General features: G+C 41.6%; 1 protein-coding gene across 3 annotated transcripts in view; it reads right to left on the bottom strand.

Annotated features, from left to right (window-relative positions):
• The window catches only part of PALM (paralemmin), a 157,388-nt gene that overhangs the window by 85,182 nt on the left and 54,971 nt on the right, over nucleotides 1-17,235 (bottom strand). For all 3 annotated transcript variants that reach the window (XM_073655134.1, XM_073655130.1, XM_073655141.1), the window contains exons 2-4: nucleotides 9,570-9,615; nucleotides 5,124-5,204; nucleotides 4,228-4,358 (exon numbers count right to left, since the gene is read on the bottom strand). In XM_073655134.1, the coding sequence (XP_073511235.1) occupies nucleotides 4,228-4,358; nucleotides 5,124-5,204; nucleotides 9,570-9,615 (258 nt within the window). The remainder of the gene's footprint in view (nucleotides 1-4,227; nucleotides 4,359-5,123; nucleotides 5,205-9,569; nucleotides 9,616-17,235) is intronic.

Genomic DNA, 17,235 nt, shown 5'->3' with positions numbered 1-17,235 from the left:
TTGAAGAAGCGTGGTGCCTACTGGAATAAACTGACTGGTAAGACTGCTGTGACCAATCCTATGGGTAGGTCATCAATATCAATGTCCTAGAAAACCACCTTAAGGGCTCGCTCACAAGAGCATATAAATCGGACGAGTGCAATCTGATAAATCGGAGATCACTCTGACCAGTGTTATTCTATGGGGCAGTGCATATCTGCGATTATTTTCTCATGCTGATTCGGCATAAGAGAACACAATTGTAGCATGCTGCGAGTGGCTGTGAGAATAGGATCACACTCCCCCATACAAGTCTCTGGGTGGGGGCGAAACATCACACTGCGCTCAGATTTTAACTTAGTGCAGTGCGATTCCCGTCGACTTCTGCAACAGAGGAGATGGAGAAATTACTTTCTTTGTCTCCTCCGCACCTGTGCTGTTATTCTCTCATGCGAGAGGATCGGAGCACAGAGCACTGACACTTGGCTCACGCTCGCTGCGGAGCTGGAGCAGAGTGTCATTAGCATATCGCATCCGATGCCATACGCTAGTGGGACCTCGGCCTAAGGGGTGAAATACTTTGGAAAACAATTAGACTCTCCTACATCTGTTGGTATTACAGCGATTGCCTTTGCAAACTGTAATCATACTATGTGGTATGGTATTGTGTGCAGCGCTGTGGAGACATTTTAATGTGTGAGAAGTGTGTGAGGGTCTGAGGGACATCATACTGTGTTTGGGTGGCTGTGGAGGTATCATGTTATATGTAGGGGGCTGTGGGGCCATCATACTGTGTGTGGGGACCATCATGCAGTGTGTGGGTCACAGTGGCCATCATACTGTATGTGGGGAGAGCTGTTGATCCAGGTACATTTATACTTATTATACATAATTATAGCTGAATAACAGAAGCAGTAGGATTTTCTGCTTTTTATAAATGTATAAGATATTCATTAAAATTATATGGCTTTAATTAGTTGCTAATGATAAGAATACATGTTACAATAAGCCCAATCATAACATGCATTAGCAAGTAGCAGCTAGTCCACACAATTGAAGGGAACTTGTTACTTAAAGGGAATTTTATTAATTTTATACCTGGCCGCCTTACTGAAAGCGTGACTACCAGAAAGAAATTAACTTAAATCCTCCTCGTTACTCTTTTTCAGTCATAGGCACATACACGGAGCAGTTACAGTCATCACTCTCCATATGGTGGCTCAGTGGTTAGCACTGCAGCCTAGCAGCGGTGCCTTGGATCAAATCCCACCTAGGACAACATCAACAAGGAGCTTGTATGTTCTCCACATGTTTGGTGGGTTTCCTCCAGGTTCTCCCGTTTCCTCCCACACTTCAAAAAAATACTGATAGGGGATGTAGATTGTGAGCCCCAACAGGGACAGTGATGATAATGTATGTAAAGCGCTGCGGAATATGTTGGCGCTATATAAAAAATAAAGATTATTATTATCATTATTACTTTAGGTGGTGGCTTATAATATGGTATAGTGAGCGATGACTGTAATCACGCTGTGCACGAGCCTATGATTCAGTGCTAGCGGTTACAAGGAGGATATAAGACCATTTCCTCCCAGCAGCTGCCCTTTTAGTCAGCATTTTAATGATATTTACCTGCAGGTAAATAGCATTTTTAAACTTGACAGCTTCCCTTTAATTCTTCTCAATATTAAGTGATAAAATGAATATAAAAAAATTAAAAATCATGTTGAGCAAAATTAGGTTCAGCATGTTGGTTTGACCATCCATAACGGCGATTCTCTCATGTGGATCCTTGGAAAAATGAATTACCCACCCCTGGCCTACAGCAAACTGCAGTTATTGCTGTTAAGTGGCCACTAATCCTATGACATGACCCTGCTACCATCCCCATATCAGGAGTAACAGTCCAGCATGCATATGTATGGGTGTGGTGAGAGTCGGGGGATAATAGCTTTCAGCCCACAATTATCTAAATCATTTTGCTATCTGCATAGCGTATATCACCAGATTTTAGTATTTTTAGTATCTGACTGTATTAGTTTTAATCCAATATGAATCCTATTTTTTTTATTCCTATCCATTTTTTATCTTTGGTGCCACTTCCCACATTTCCTTATTTTAAAAAGTAACTATGTCTGAAGCTAAATAAAGTTGTTACGGACATGATGAGCAAACAACCATTCAATCAATCACTATCTATCTTGCTAGACAATGCATATTAGAAATTTATTAGCCGGACCCACCAATTTTGGATGGATCTTTTAAAAGTGTAATGTGCTTGGCTCCCACAGACACCAGACCACCAGCAGATCTAACAAAATTGGTAGGATCAATATTGGAAGTCAACATGGACAATGTATATATCATAAGAACTCTGAGCTCATAATTGAATCCATAAACTCTGGTTAACACCAAAGGCCTACATCAAAGAGACCATGAGCTGTAAGGATGGGGTTGAAAAACCTGTGAGGCAGGAAGACAAGTGTGTGTCCTGTGCTGTGGTGCCTTTTATTCTTTTGACAGATTAAAGAGATCACCTACAAGCGAGATGGACATCTTGTCCGGCCTCTTGACAGGTACATAACCCCTGTGGTGTTTGGATTACAAATTATTGTTCTTGATGGACATCTTGACTCCAGCCTAAATGGAATATGAACCTGTCCTCAGGTCTTTTTGACACAATGACCTTTTAGCTATATGCAAGGATGCCATCTGCAGGACGATTAAGACCTCTGCAATCATGTTTGACCCTTGACCCCCTTATCCATTCTGGACCCAAGAACGCCACCTTCAGGACAGTGTCTGCATCAGCAGCCATGTGAATGTTTCTGGAGAACTCAAAAGGCTGTGACCTGATTGGATGGTGTTTTGTGGAGGTGTTACAGGGATGGGCAATGTATGGGCTATGTCTGACTGATTTAAAGGTAGCACACCAAGCTAGTTAGACAATGCTTCCAACTTCCCATCTTCTACCACCCTCTCTTATTACCTTTTCCCTTTCATTGTACCCTTGTCCCTTAGTTAGATTTCCCTTATGTATGTAAATATCCTATTTGTAATAAATCCCCTTTTAAAGATCCAGTAGCTCTTGTTAATTAATATTAACTGGCACCCCAAAACTCAGCAGATTCTACAATCAAACAACAGATATCTAATGTGGGCACCTCTAAAGCCCCCTACACATTACACTAATGTTGGCCGAACCCGCCGATATTGACGGGTTCGGCCAACACTAAAATGTGTATGGGGGAACCGTCCAACTGATTGTCGGGGAGGATGTCGATTAGACATGTCCGATTTCGGACTGCTGATCGCATTGTTCTCCCAGAGATAAGCCACCGCAGAGATGTCTGTCTTCTCATAAAGAACACAGGCCACAGGCAGTTTGTTATTCCCCTTTCTATACTGAAAAAAATCAGCTTGATTATGTTAGGAGAAATAGCTTACTCATTGAAGAGTTAATATGTGGCTAGCTTTACTGTATATTATCTTGGTCATGATCTAATCTAAGGCAGTTTTATGAATATTTGTTTGATACATTTCCATAATCTCCAGCTGGGCTAAAAGGCATTGTCCAGATTTATCACAAAAGTCTGCAGTGCGTCTATGCGAGCAGCACGTGCTATGAGGATTCTCTGGTTACGGCAGTGAGACCGAGCAGTCATGTGACCGCCAGTATGCAATAAGCATACTCCTGCCACACTCCGACTAGACCTGAAATGCCTCACTCAATTCACTTGTACTGAGCGAGGCCGCGCATGTCTAGTCAGAATGTGTCCGGAAGTATGCATATCATATACTTGTGGTCACATGACCGCCCGGTCTCGCCACCGGAGAATCCTCACAGCTTGTGATGTGTGCGATGTGAGTATTCACAAGTCTGCTGTCAGAGTGACTGCAGTCTTTCTTGAAAAACCTGGACAACCCATTTAAAGAGCCAGACAGCACTACTCCTATAGATTAGATGTTACCTGTACAGTTCCACAATTGTCAAATTTCACCTGTACATAGTGTTCTAGCATTGAAACTCTGGATCTTTTCTTACTATGGATCTTTCATCTTTTGTTGCATAAGGTTGGTGCTACCTGGCAACTTTGTTTGTGGCACCATAATGAAAGGCAATGTGTATTCCTTCTGCACAGCTAGTCACTGGGGCATCAGAAGAAATCCAAGTCTGCTGGACTGTTTGTCGTTGCAACTTGCAGTGCCTTTCAGTATGCAGTGATGTAGCATGGCCAAGCCACATACCTCTGGATATTGTCTTCTAGCTCTTGGGTTTTCACCTCATCCTCTTGCATCTGTTTCTTTGTTGCTTCATCTTCCTCTGGGGTGGAAGCAGGAGCTCCTTCAAGAAGCCAGCGCTCCCGTAGAGCCTTAGACTGTTAATATGAGAGAATACTCATTTAACACTACAAATAGTTTATTTTCTGACATTTACCATTCTATTTGCTATTTTATAGATCTGCCTGAAATAAAGAGAAGTGGCTATTGATCCCAATTCAACTATTGTTCTCAGTGTAGCATACTGGATTCACACATCCACAATTCACTTATGACAGGGTCTCAGGCTCTACCACCACCCTTCCCCTGCAGCTCCCCAAACTTTAAACTGTACATCAGTTTTTAAGGGAATCTGTCACCAGGTTAATGCCATCTAATGTGAGCCCAGCATAATGTAGAGACAGAGACCCTGATTCCAGCTATGTGTCACTTACTGGACTGCTTGCTGCAGTTTTGCTAAAATCGCTGTTTTATCAGCAGGATATTATCACTACAGGACTAGTAAACCTGCAGCCATGTAGTCCTCCATTTTTAGGAGCCCTGTATAATCTTACCCCCACCACTTACTGGCAGCTTTCTGCCTATGCAGAGTGTACACAGAAAGCTGCCAATCAGTGGTGTGGGGTGTGGGAGGGTTATACAGGGCTCAGTAGGTAATACAAAATACTCAGAAAACATAAAAAAGCAATCAAAGTGACAAGAACATGGGTTTTAGTTCTGTCCTTGCAGATGAAAAGTGACAAACAGAAAGTCAAACACAAAACTATTTAAATCACCAAAATAACAAGACGTGCAGCCGATACAAATACAGTACAAAGGAGAGAAGAAATGCAAAATCTTGGTATAGATAATGCTAAACTCACTTTGAGGTGCTGCAACTGTCTCCTATCATCTTCTAACTGGCGTCTTTTGTTTTCAATCTCTACCTGACGTCGTCTTTTCTCCTGAGGGAAAATATGAATATATTGCATTAATGTCATTGTGTACAATCAGGATTCAATGCAGTGATGCCCAAGTAGGGGCTGGGAAGAAACACAAATGCAAATCTCTCTTACAGCAGAGGAGATATACTACATGATAAATATTTTTCAGGATTTATATTAATAAAGTTAATCAGTTTGCTGACTGTTTGCTGTAAATGCGGCTGCTGATTGGCTGCAGCGTTCACTTTTTGTCTGAGTAGCAAAAACACTGATAACTGTTAGATTCGTGGTTCTTACCACTTAGGCCCCCACCGATTGCCAGACTGGAGCAGCGGTGCACATACTTGACCATTGTGCCATTCACTCTCTGCAGCATGCCAGAAACCAGTACAGAATGAATGGAGCAGCAGCCCAGTATGTGCATTGCCGCTGCATTGACATAAGGAACAGAAGTGCACAGGATAAACTTCTTCTGACCAGAATACCGCTTTAACTTGCCGTTTAAAAACAGAAGGCATGATAACTTTCAGTTCTCCTATTTTCCGCATGGGTTTTCTCTTGGTTCTCCAGTTTCCTCTAAAGTTCCAATAACTAACAACAATTTATATAAGAAGCCATTCACACTTTGGGTTTGAGTGTTAATTTGTGTGTAAAAAAGGAAATGTGAGGCTTATTGGGATAGAACTGTGGAATAGGTTGCTGCTATTTAGAGTACAGGTACCTACATTAGATCTTGCCATGTATTTCTGGGCAGTAAAGAGAATGCTTTGTGCAATACCTCACCATACTATTTTTAGGCTATGTTCACACATTGCGTTTTTTCAGTGTTTGTTTTCTGCGGCAAAACCAGATCTCTTCCCAGGAAGGTTTGTTCAGGATTTTGCTTGTTTTTTTCCTTGTTTGTTTTGTGAGTTTTTTTGGTGTGTTTTTCAGGGTCCTAAAGTTCAGCTTTGCTTCTACCACAGAAGCATAAACACAAGTCACCAATGCAAGACATGCGAAATCATATTAACCAGAATTTCAATTGTAACAGTGGGGGTAGGTGAATTGTTCAGGAATAGTTTACCTAAGATACTGGCAGTGCATTGAGTTTGTAGGACACTATTTATTTTCACACTATGGTCTGACATTGAATTGCTCAGGGATTGTGCAATTTCATACCTCACTGGGCCACAGGTATTCTTCAGTCTCACACCTAGGTGAGCCAATGTTTACTGTGTACACATCACTAATTGAATTAAACTCCTAATCCAAACTGCCATCTCAGGTAACCAAGACAGGATGGTAAAATCACAAAAATAAATGAAGCTATGCTCACACTAGGCATTTTTTCACCATCCATTACTTCCAATGGGTGAAACCGCTGAAAGAAGTGACATGCTCTATTCTGCAAAAAAACATGTAAAGCACAAAATACTGATCAAACAAAAAACAAAATGTGTGCATGAGATTTCTGGAATCTCATAGACTTTGCTGATGCTGTAAAACGCAGCAGAAAATTAGCATAAAAAAACGCAATATGTGAACATAGCCTTACAGTGCTGTGGCTATATTCTACCTATTGAATGCAATAATGAAAACATTGAATACAACATTTCCTATAACATCTTCCTAAGAAGCAGGGCCGTATTAGCCACTAGAGGCTGGAGGACTAGTGCCTAAGGTGGCAGCGTATGGGAGTGGGGAGGTAGGGGAGGCACCAGCTAATATATAAAAAAAAATTTCCATTCCCTTTCACTGCTCCACACCGGACCAGTAGCAATACTGGTATCTTTCAGAGAGAGGATCGTGTTCCAATTAGGCAGCGTGGAGCCGGACAGTTTTTGGCCTTGTAAATTTTACTTACTGCTGATGTATAAAAATAAATGATATACGAATTACAATACAGATATAAAAATCATCTGACTTTCATCTAGAAAAAAGGATGATTTTTTTGTGGACACTAATGTGAACTTAGCATTAAAGGCACAGTAACTGCTCAGTAGCCGCATAATCCTGAGGGTGGCTATAGTGACTGCATCATTTTTATTTATTTTTGTTGGGGAAGGGCAGAAGCCACAGTTACTAAACAATTCTGTTTGGTACCTTTCACCTGTGAAAAACGCATCACTAAATTTTGTGCAAAACACATGCGGTTTTTATGTACTTAACAAACACAAAAAAGATCATTAAAGTCTCAATAAAAATTCCCTGTGAAAACCCAGCCTAACAGATCACAATGATATTTAGCTGGGAAGAAACCAACCTATTGGCACCATCAAGCGCTGTAAATATTTAGCACAGAGGTCACACAGGCTCAGGAGCTGAGCCTGCACCATTTGTGCTGGGAGTCAGCTGTATATTACAGATAACGCTCTGCCGCAGCAGCTGGCATTGGAATTTGACTTATATTTGCGCCTTTAGAAAGATTGTCATGGTTGTAGACTTCAATAAAATGTACTGGTTTATCAATTCCATGCATATGCTGGACCTTATATTTGATACACTAACCAATTTACCAGCAATTCTAAGTTGTGTTAATCATTTTTTCATAGCAGTGTGACTATTACTACCTCTGTGGGTACAACATTGAAATACACCTTGAGGTATTGCAATTCTTGTTGTCAATTACAAGTTTATATATTTAGTATTAAGGCTCTTAGGGTGGCTTTACACTTCCCGACAAGTGGCCGTTAAATGACCGCCGATTGGCTATATGCAAGCCGAGCAGTTTTTGTTTGATAGTCTGTCTATTTAGGCTGACTGCAGTCATGTGCACAGAAGGATCGTTAGGTCGATACTACTACTCACTAGTAGTAATTTATCCCAGAATTGCTGGGGTTTTTCAGCTCACCTTGCCAATAAAAACTGATCAAAATCATATATGGATTATATGAACTCAAATGGTACAAATGTTAACTACGGATCATCTGCCAAAATTCAAGCTTGTTGCTCACTTAATGGAAAAATAAAAATGTCATAGCCCTCACAACACAGCAACACAATACAAATAATCTTTTTGTTTGTGTAAAAAAGTAGTAAAACATAAAATAAATGCTATTCTTGCCCTCTCCCTTTGAATCTTCATGCATTCCCGGTGTGTATGGGAGAGCCAGGAGAAAAAGCTGTCTGCCAAATAGCTGTGTGACTGACCCTTTTCACTAATTGAGGGGGGCGTGAATATTTAAAGTGCCTATGGCAGCCTGAACACTGAATATGGCCCTGCTAAGAAGTTAAAGGGAATCTGTCACCAGGTTTATGCCTCCAGATCTGAGGGCAGCATGAAATAGGGAGCGAGACATTGACTCCAGTAATATGTGACTTACTGGGCCCTTTACTAGACTTTTGATAATATCACTCTTTTATCGCTAGTCTTCTCTAACTTCACCTACACAATAGATTGACAGCTTTCTGCTTACACTGTGCAAAATGCTGCATTTCCACTGAAAAGATAATCGTGAACAAGTATTTTTAAAAACACTCATTTCACGATTATCTTTCAGTGTAAACAGGCTGCCGATCATTCATGGGGTCAGGTGATCTTTTGTGCAACGCTAAAAATCATTCTTCTCAGTGGTACATCATCCTTAGGAAACAGGACCTGCACTGCCCAGAAGCATGACTGCCAATGCCCACTGTGCATGCCGGTTACTTCAGTCTGTCTGTGTAAGCCGACCAGTAAAGGTTTACCGATCGGCGGTCGTGTAGTGCCGACAGTCTGTCTGTGCAAAGAAAAAGGCTGACAATCAATAGTGTGGGGTCGGTACTAGCCAGAGTTCAGGAATATGGAGAACTGCACAGCAGGAGTTCACCGATGAGAGGACTAGCAGAGCTGCAGCAGGGAAAAGGTGTTTAATCAAAACTGGAGTAGGAAGCTTGGTAGGATAGAGTCTCTTGAAATATTATTTTTTTATATCTAATTTTTTTTATATCTTTTTCCTAACTTACTTGTACTGTAGATCAGGGGAGGTCTGTTTCCTGAGACCCCAATCGATCACCCAAAAATCTACTCTGTAGCGCTCTGTAGGATAAGTAACCAATATCAGATGGATGTAAACAGTTGAGAAGCTGCACAGTACAGGTCAACTGTTTAGTGGTCGCTGCCAAAATCTGCAGCTCAGCCCCTATACAATATAATATTCTGGAATTTAGCAAAGCGTAATAGGAAATGTAGTGTAATACAGGTAGACTGAACCACTGTAAAAAAGATTAGGTTAGAGAAGAAATCTGCACAATTTCGAGTGGTACAATAGTTACTGATAATGAAGTCATGCAACAGTGACACCTGCAGGCGATAACATGAAACTACATGTCATCGACACAACGAAGCGCACAGTGAGGAGCATGACCATATCTATTTTTAGTTGCAAATTTCTAATTTTGTACACAAAAGCATAAAGAACTCACCGCTATCATCTGCAATCTGTCCTGCTGACTTTGGGATTCAGTAATCCTGGAAAAAAGAACGAAACAGGAATGTCAAATTAGTAAGAAAAATAACTGTACATGTATATAGCATATAGTAGATTTCTAAAGAACAAACAGACCTAAGAGACAGTCTCTTTTATTTAGCTTTATTAAATATAAAGATGAAATAGTAGACCGAAATAAGAAAATTAAAAACATATTTTAATAATTAAAAATTATACATTAGAAAAAAAAATCCACCAAAACAAAGCACTAATTCATTCAAGCCTTTAAAATGCAATAAATGCAGATCAATGGTGGAATAATTATGTAATAACCAACAAAATGCTTTCTTAATAAACCATTGTAAATGCAAAACAGATGCAGAAGAATTTGCACCCAATATGCTGATCCAATAGAAGGTTCATTGTGCGATGGTATGAAATGAGGTCCATTCATCAGTAAGAGGGCAGCAGTAACAGTGGGCAGCATTGGGGTCAGAATGGCAGTGTGGCCCCAGCTCTCCAGGGGCCCATTAGCTTATGCACAGCTCTGTGTTCTTTCTTTACATCCCAGTAAATCTACAATAGTGCTCCTTTTGTTCTTAGCAGACACTGAATAGAATGCGCTTTGATTAGAAAACATGTCTTCTTCAGCCTGAAGGTGGGCTTCCACATAAAAGATGTGTCCCCCTACATCACTGATAAGCCATTATCATGATAATAGTCTGTGGACAAGGTTTTCCAATGACAGGGTGTCTAGGGAGTCCTGTGGTCATCAGCGCTCACACTGGTGTGATCGGAGAAGGATTCTGACTACTGCGGCTAAGTTCACACGGCCGTATAAGAAATCGTCAGTTTCATCCAGAAAACTTGGACAATTTTTTTCTTGTCATCCGTTAGCAATCCGTTTTTTTACATTAGCAGTAATTCCGAGACCATTTACGGTTTCCTATGTTACAGAACTGCAAATGTATTTGTAGATCTATTCATAAAGAAATGGATGCTGTACTGCGTCTCCATATGGCTTCTGATTCTTTTGTGCACCCATAGACTTGAATGGGTGAGACTCATCATCGTAAGAAATTAGCACATGTTGCAATTTTTTCCCCATGCAGGATTGGGCAGTGAAATAAAAATTGCTCACCTGCACAGCCCCATTGAATAACGTTGGTACGAGTGCGGTCTATTTTTTCACAGACAGCTCTTGGACTAAAATAAGGTTGTGTGAACTTAGCCTGAATAGGCACCCTCTGGCTAAGGCGGGCTTCACACATCCGACGTTCATTGTCTCTGCATGGCCTGCTATGTGTGTGGGTCTCCTGACCTAAAATTATTATATGCCTATCAGGCTACTGAGCTTAGGTCAGGAGACCCGCGGCTAGTTCGGCCATCACAGTCTATACTCAAACTATGAATGTCGGAAGTGTGAAACTGGCAAAGGGTCCGTTTACATGGACCGACCAGAGGCACGATACGCCAATTGGTAACAGTTCACTGGAATACCTGTTTACACAGGCAGCCCTAAGTAAGCAATGTGCAGTGAGAGACCTATATTAGATCGCTCCGTGCACATAGGCCGCCATGGTTCTCGGCAGAGCGAGTCCTGATCACTCAGGATGATGCACCGCATCGTCCTGCACCAAAGATCATTTCAGCCAATGATCACCGAGTTCATCGAGTGATCGGCAGCCTGTTTACACGGCGTGAAACAAGCTTTTTAACAACACTCCTTCACAATTATCTTGCAGTGTAAATGGTCCGGCTCTTTTAACAAAAGAGGCAATCAATGATGAGGGAAGTCGATTGACACTGTTCGTATAAAACAATTATTGGATCATGTAGAATGAAGTAATCCTATGAAATCCTTTACACCCCTGGTTACATGGGTACGGCTGGTCAGCTATCACTTTTTAGGTCAGCGCAAACATGCAATCAGCCGTAATCGAGTCCCTGATCGTCTTTACAAAGCAATTAATATGGAATGACTGTTCCATGTAAAAGGCCCTTACAGCTGTTTTAGGGGGTACTTGCTGTCTAACAATGGGCACTTTCTGACTATTGCAAAGTTAGAGTGCTATTCACATCATGCTGAATGTATCCATAAACTCCCATTCACCTGACAATGGTTAAAAGAGCATCCTTTGACCTCAGATGCTTCAAGTATAAAACATATTTATATGTAACGGGGTTTTTTTTAACATCGGTTAACATTAATGGATGACATACTGTATATTGGAGCACTCTGTTGAAAGTGTACCTGTTGGAATACTCCTGAAATATACGTCTGATGGTAGCCTCAGAAGAGACGTGGGCAGAGGCTAGCACATATACCCCAACTTCACTAACTGCATGCATTTTTGCAGCATTTAGAAGACCGAACAAGTACATCAGACATCAGGCATAGGACCTACTGATCATCAGAATGAGAGGTTAGGTGAGCTTAGGGTGTTACTTTTTTTTCAAATAGTCATTGATTCAAAGAAGGAACTTGTGGCTAGAAAATGTCTTCATGGTAATTTGGGCAGTAGAAGGTTGAAGCACCATTTCAGCATTTTTTTATTCAGCGCTGGAGAGGTGCTAGTAATGTAAGGCCTCCGCCTTACTCTTATACTTACCAGCCGCCGTCGTCATCTGTTATCGGCACCGCTCCAGACGGTCTCCTGCAGTTTGTGATCTGCCGTATCGCTCCGGTGTTTGCTGGAGCGAGCTGGAGGTCACTTTCAATGCAAGACTACGAAAGACTTGTTCTGGCTCTCATAGCCTTGCATTGAGAACTTGTGGCCATTACCTCTGACTTACGGTCAGTCAGGAGCTGCAGTCACCAAAATGGCGCTGGGAATAGCTGAAGACAGGGGCGGCAGGTACCATATTTTGCGGATCATAAGACGCACCAGATCGTAAGACACACCCCAAATTTTGGGGAAGAAAATAGGAAAAAAATGTTTTTAATAAAATGGTGGTGCGTCTTATACACTGCTTTTATGGTAGCTTACCGGGGATTGCGGTTGCAGTGGAGAGGGGTCCCAGGAGGCAGGGTCGCTGCTGCAGGAAGCTAGCGGCAGCAGGAATGGAGCAATGCTGCGGACCCCAGGCTGGGAGGAGGAGGTGTTCGGTGGTGCGACGCTGAAGTTGACTCCGGGTTTTCCATGGTTTTCAATGTGGTGGACTTCAAGGAAAATGGCCGCCAGAGGCGGCGCATGCGCAGATTGAGATCTTGGAAGACGAGATCTCGATGTCGAAATCTCAATATGCCCTCCCCCTCGGTTAGTTACATTCGGATTATAAGACACACCCTCTTTTTCCCCTCAAATTTGGGGGAAAAAAGTGAGTCTTAGAATTGGAAATATATGGTAAGTATAACATTAAGTGCAGGGAACTTACATTAGTAGCACCACTCCAGTGTTGCAATAAAGAAAACGCAGGAGTGATGCGTTAAGAGAATATGAAAGTCTCCAATCAGAGAAGATGTCACCTGCCTGTCACCAAATATAACTACTGTATTCTATTATATGGTCTGCACAACTGGTATCTACTGCTATATGGTCACTTGAATGGAGTAGAGTTGGTCTTAGTATGAACTTTTTTTATACAGTATAATGGTATTATTCAGATACAATGTGGTGGTAAGGCATGGTGTGGCAGTATTAATTGGGTCTTTATAGTTGTATTAGTAGTAATGTTGGAGTTTTATTGTTCAGTAACAGAATAGTGATGCTTTTTGTTTCTTGTATAGAAGTCTTATATGGTGACCGTATGACTGTGTTATTTAGATTATTCTGAATGGAGACTAATATTTCAATTCACTGAATTAATCAGAATTATGGTAATAATGTGAGTAGAGGTGCACCTTGTATTGTACTACATATTAAATAAAATCCCGCTTCATTCATGGCAAAGAATCATTAAAAAGGGGGCAGTAAAGAATAAGAATCCATTGTACTACACACAAACTGTGAAAAATGATGCCCTCTAGTGGACATGCACAGTGTTGCAGTTCTCTTTCTACCACAATAAATAGTCTCCGTTAACAAAAAAATAATCCTTTTCAAGCATATCCGTAGAAATTCTGGCAACTCTCTTTTATGTTTGAATCTGCACCCTCATATTTTCTGACCTTCTCACACTGCTAGAATCCTCCTTTGGTAATGATCTGGTGGCTTAGCGAGCTAGCACACTACTCCTGCCACCTGCACCCCTATAAGTGACATCATTCTCACACTATCATAAATATGCAGCAGCACGTGCTACACAAGATGAAAAAAATATCAAAAAGAGGAAATGTAAAAATGTCACAAGCATGTGAAAAATTTCCTGGAACGCTGTTATCAGACAGGTGAATCCGAATGTGTTGTGTATGGAACAAACTGTGCCGGCATGAGGCAGTACAGCACGTCTGCAGAACACAAACATCATTATTACAGTATATAACCCCACATAGGGGCCCAGCACATGGATCTTCTCACCCACATAGCCGAGGCAACCCTTCAGTAGTACTAGAGTTCCTACATTTTCTTCATGGAACAGATAGATTGTGATCCCTAGGAGTCCAAGGACCTCTATCGATATAAGGGTGTGTGCACAAGTTGTCTTTTTCAGGCATATTTTGCCTTGAACCACCTTAAAAAGCGCCCAATAATTGTTCAAATTAATGAATAAATGCACAATAATGTCAAAATGACTTGCTGTTCATCTGTTTTGTTTTTTGAACCCTCTTCAAACTGCTTTAGGGTTAAAAAGCCGTGAAGCAGTTAAAAGAAGTGACTGGTTCCTTCTTCTCTGCAGCTTCCACTTGTAATGAAGAGGTATAGGAGGTTTGCAATAACTAGTGTTCTAAATCATGAAACTCACGGGGTCAATATGCAGATTAATAGCTTGTTCTAAAGCCATGAAGCCACACTGATAGCCTCACTTCCGGGAGGAAATGAGAGCCTTGGCTTTTAGTCATAAAGGCGTGGCCAGCTCAGTGCATAGTGAGTGGCAGCTGTAACCACGCCCCACTGACTGACAGCCAGCCCAGCAGTGCATCAGTACAGAGTTGGCTGTCAGTCAGTGCTGGGGTGCGGTTACAGCAGCCACGTACTATGTATTGAGCAGTGACTGAAGCCACGCCAGCTGCGCCTCTATGACTGAAAGTCCGAGGCTGATGAGAGGAATAAAATTACTTTCCTCCCGGTAGCAGGGCTTTCAATGCGGCATCCGCACACTTTTAGAACACTATTATCCTGCAGATTAACCCCATATCTGCAGGTTAATAGCGTCTGAGGATATGAAAATTTCCCTTTAAAGGGGTTATCCGGGACTTTGGTTATATTTTGCTATGGAGCAAAGAACTTCCCATAAATAGTTGCTAAGGCTATGTGCCCACGTTGCAGAAATGAAGCAGAAAATTTCTGCTTCATTTCCACATGTCCTCTCCCGGAAAAACGCATGCGGAATTTGGCAAGCGTTTCTTTGCGCCGTTTATGATGCGTTTGGGACATGCGGAATTGCCTTGCGTTTTTTTATTGCATTGGAAAGGCAATTCCGCATGCGTAAACGCAAAATTAATGGACATGCTGCGGATTTTTGAGCGCATCAAAAACTTTCCGCAGCATGGGCATTGAAATTGCGGATTCTCATTGGGGACCATGGGGGACGGATTAACAAGCGTTTCACAAGCGTTTACGCTGCGGAAATTCCGCAGCATATACGATTGTAAAACGCTACGTGGGCACCCAGCCTAACGCTATACCTGCCTGTTCTGCCTGGTGATGACCTCTACTGACTACCCTGCTTCATTACACTTCACATCAACAAAACATGTCTTCCTCTTCTGCTCTTTGTAGACAAGGCGTCACTGCGGACGATATGCTGACTGACAGCCAGTTCCCCAAAGTAAGGCAGAGGGAAGCCCGCTGTCAAACAGCATGACATCGGCAGTGATGCCCTGTAGACAGAGCAGTGCAGAAGAGGAGAAGCTGCTCAGTTGGCATGATGTCACCAGAAGCAGAAGAATCTCTGACCGCTATGAGCTGAGATCATCATCAGGTAGAAAAGGCAAATGCTTAGCAACTACCTTCCGCATATCCCCTGTAACACTAAATCAAATTTGGCGATTTTATTATACTTATTTCCGTTTATTGTCTGTTTATTGCCCCAATTCCTTTATGATGGCCTTAAAGAAACCTCATATTTAATTTTAATCATCTTTTTTTTCTTTTTAAGAATTTTATGGTTCAAAGTGCGTGCGTTATCACGTTACAGTCAAGCAATACAATTCCGACAAGGTTAATGCAGCAGCGTGGGAGGTGTTAGGTCATGCTGCACTCATGGCAATGACATATACCCAAACCCTCTGCCTAAGGCTCATGGGGTCCATGTGATGTGATCATGGGACCCAGCAGGAGACATGGCCTGGAAGGAAAAGTAAACAAGGCTAGTGCCAGACAGAGGAAGCTGCTAACAAAGTTGGACATTAGCAGTTCAAGAACAAGAAGAACTATAGGTGGGGCACAAATGGGTGTAGACAATATTCAATAGTGCTGGGGGCAGTGAAAAACTGACAGTGATCAAGATGACTGGAAGAGTAAGGAGACAGTGGAGAGCAGGGGAAGTGGGGGAGGGGAGATAAGAGCGTCCATTATCTGTATTCCATTAAGAGCAAATTCATTGATGTAGAAGTGAAGGACACACGCAAGGATTGCACATGCGCCACACATAAAAGATGCAGACTGCACAAGCACATAAATATCGGTAAATGTTATAAGCAAATAGATGGATGAGGGTTTTTCATGTTAAGAGATCTCAAAAGACTTTTGATGTCTTCTAAGTTCAGGATTTTTTGCATACAAATGAATATAAGGCATACTTGACAATACAGCTGTGCTGCTAATAAGCTGCTTTATATGTTCTTCATAATGCCACAGAAATGCTCTGCCCAGCTATTTGTGCCTCATAATCAGGCCACCTAAGACACGACCCTTTGACCACTAGCAGAGATTTCATGTAAAATTCTACATTTTTTTAAATATAAGAGCCTGAGTGAAAATGACTGACCTCACCATAGGCTCTTCTGGCCGGAGGTGAAGCCCCCACTTTGCCTCAGAGATGGCGCAGCTCCAGTAGGTCACTTCATCAGTGGCGCCCACGTTATTTTTTATGGACAGCTTCTCAAAAACTCACGGGCCGCCAACTTTTTTTTTACGGACACAATAGATGGCCATGATAAATCTTTAAGATTATAAGTGATACATGTCTACAATCCATTTTTCATATGCTAGACATTAGCTGCAGTCACTGTGAACTGTAAAAGGGCGATAAATACAGTCATAAAAATCTGTCCAAATCTCTCCGGTTTCAAAAAAAATCACGCACACATCAAATTTTTTTTCCGGACAAGGCAAATAAGTGCCCTATTTTTACGGAGTGTCCAGGAATTTTTGGACGCTTGGCGACTCTGAGTTTATTTTAAGCAGGTAAAAGTTTTAGAAAACAAGTTTTAAGTTTGAGAAAACACTTTGTGGCTCACATAGTAACGAAACACAACCAAAAACAATGATTGTGGCACAGGTGTTGTCTGTCTGTGCTTTTGACACTATGCTAACCATGTTAGATGTAAATGCCCATAGAATATGCAATAAAGCAAATATTACATACAGTTCTGTTAAAAATTAACAGTTTTCTAT

Source organism: Phyllobates terribilis, unplaced genomic scaffold, assembly GCF_046119375.1.
Source record: "Phyllobates terribilis strain yellow unplaced genomic scaffold, ASM4611937v1 Scaffold_1__5_contigs__length_1240528914, whole genome shotgun sequence".
In the NCBI taxonomy this organism is placed as follows: Eukaryota; Metazoa; Chordata; class Amphibia; order Anura; family Dendrobatidae; genus Phyllobates; species Phyllobates terribilis.
This window is presented reverse-complemented; position numbering and strand designations above follow the sequence as displayed.